Source organism: Rhagoletis zephyria, unplaced genomic scaffold (assembly GCF_001687245.7).
Source record: "Rhagoletis zephyria isolate East Lansing unplaced genomic scaffold, Rhagoletis_zephyria_1.1 Rzeph_scaffold_00822, whole genome shotgun sequence".
In the NCBI taxonomy this organism is placed as follows: domain Eukaryota; kingdom Metazoa; phylum Arthropoda; class Insecta; order Diptera; family Tephritidae; genus Rhagoletis; species Rhagoletis zephyria.
In genome coordinates, this window is record NW_016157906.1 from 101039 (window position 1) to 103143 (window position 2105).

Consider the following 2105-nt stretch of genomic DNA (forward strand, 5'->3'; position numbering starts at 1 on the left):
CGCTCGCACCAAGAAGCAGATCAATAGCACCGGGGATATAAAAGCTGGTGTCGGCTAAATTTATGTTTTTGGGTATTCCCCAGCGAACAATATCGATAGTGGTTCGTGGCTGAGACGATGAAATCGATGGCATGATAACCGCTTCCAATAACGATGAAAAACCCGTATGCAGGGATTTGAGTCCGACAACAGCTATGTACTTTGCTTTAGTTCGTAGCGCTCCTATTCCACTGATTTCCATGGCGACTTTGGTGCGAGAAGCCATCAGCATCTGGGCGATGCTCTTGGAAACGAAGTTTAACTGAGATGCCGAGTCAAGCAGCGCACGAGCCATGACCGAGGTGCCACGATTGTTGTGAAGTTGCACTATTGCAGTAGCAAGGATGACGTCATTAACTGGTCGATGAGCGTGCAGCGCCACTGCTTGTGCTTGCGTGGACTCTTGTGCAGACGACGTGGAAGGTGGAGTACGATGAAGTAGAGAATGATGAATTACCTTGCAGTATTGGCACCGATTGTTTGATGGACATTTGCTCGATACGTGGCCTTTACTCAGACAGTTCAAGCAAAGGGTTTTCTTCTTACCAAGATCATACATCTGCATTGGATCCATGGCGGTGAATTTGTCACATTTGAAGGCACTGTGTGTGGCGAGCTCATCGCATAGTGGGCATTTGTTGTTGCTCGATGGGCTGGGGTTTTTGCTGCCGTGACCTCGCCCGATGCGCTTCTGTTGGCCTTTACCATGTTAACTGTTTGGCAGCGTAGCTCAATGAACGAAGCTAGATCGTCCCACGATGGAAGTTGGAGCGACGTATTTGCTGAATTGTCCCACTTGGCTGACACTTCTTCTTCCCATTTGAGCTGCATTTCATGATCCAACTTTGCCACGATGATATGGAGTAAAATCCCGTCAGCGATTTGACTGCGCGATGCCAATGACTGCATGGCACGTAGATGAGCGTTAATGGAATCGATGAATTCCCGAAGAGAAACGACGGTTGGGTGACTGAGTGCCCCATTATCGAAGATAGCTTGCAGGTGTGATTGAAAAATATACCGCTTATTGTCATAGCGGTTAACAAGCAATTCCACCGCACGGTGATAATTTTCGTTCGTAACTTCCAACGACTGGATTAAGCGAAATGCGCTGTCAACTAAGCAAGAGCGCAGATAATGAAATTTCTCAATATCATCAAGTCCAGCATTGTTGTGCACAAGGACTTTAAACATGTTGTAGAAGTCTAGCCACTCAGTATGTTTGCCGCTAAATTTAGTAAGCTGCAGCTTAGGCAAACTATGCCGGGCTGGCGGTGACGACGAAGAATTTGGTGCTGGGACTATGGTGCTACTGAGGCCATCACGTTCGACGATGGCACTTTTCACCTCACAAAAAGCCTCTTCGAAGACGATGCGATGATCCAATTCAAATTGCGAGTCATCTAGAAATTCCAGCTCTGATTGCAAGCGCTCAAAAGTGGTGAAATGATGCTCGAGTAGCGCTAGCTTAGTCTCGAGTTGCGAGGGTGTCATGGCGTTGAGGTGAAGCAAGTTTTCACGTAGATCAGCAACTCGACGGCATAACTGTTCTCGTTGCAGCTCCTTAACGCGAATGTTGTTGTTGCTGCTTGACCTTGGTGGTGTCACCGCGTCGCCAAACTGTGGATCTGCTTTGCCCTCTGCACCCATTATCAAGGCAAGAATTTTTTATTACAACGCTTTTATCAACTTGCAATGTTGTGGATCCAGAAGCTTTCAATGTTGTGTGTCCGACACCACAAAGCAAAGCTTTGAAAAGCTCCTATAAAAAAGCATAGTGAATAGGGCGACATCTGTAGTGAAGTAGTGCATAGGGCGATAGCTGTAGTGAATAGGGCGAGGTAGATGACATCTAGATGTCGCCCTATGTACTACGTTTGCTACACCGGAAATAGACGACACGTCAATTCTTTAAATAAAATTAATTGGTGCTCGTTCGTATGTACATACATATGTAAATGCATGTGTGTGCACCTTTCTATTAATATCGTTGAATTATTTTAATATCTATTGCAAACTTTTATTCATACAGGACTAAAAAGGAGAAAATAAATAATATAAAAAAA

General features: G+C 45.3%; 1 protein-coding gene across 1 annotated transcript; it reads right to left on the reverse strand.

Moving 5' to 3' along the window:
- Nucleotides 1–561: 561 nt before the first annotated feature.
- On the reverse strand, nucleotides 562–1689 carry LOC108361709 (uncharacterized). Its single transcript, XM_017614412.1, has one exon. The coding sequence runs from the start codon at nucleotides 1687–1689 to the stop codon at nucleotides 562–564; it is 1128 nt and encodes a 375-aa protein (XP_017469901.1).
- Nucleotides 1690–2105: the final 416 nt, after the last annotated feature.

Coding starts and splice junctions, on each gene's coding strand:
- LOC108361709 (XM_017614412.1), bottom strand. CDS start 1,689: ATGGGTGCAGAGGGCAAAGCAGATCCACAGTTTGGCGACGCGGTGACA.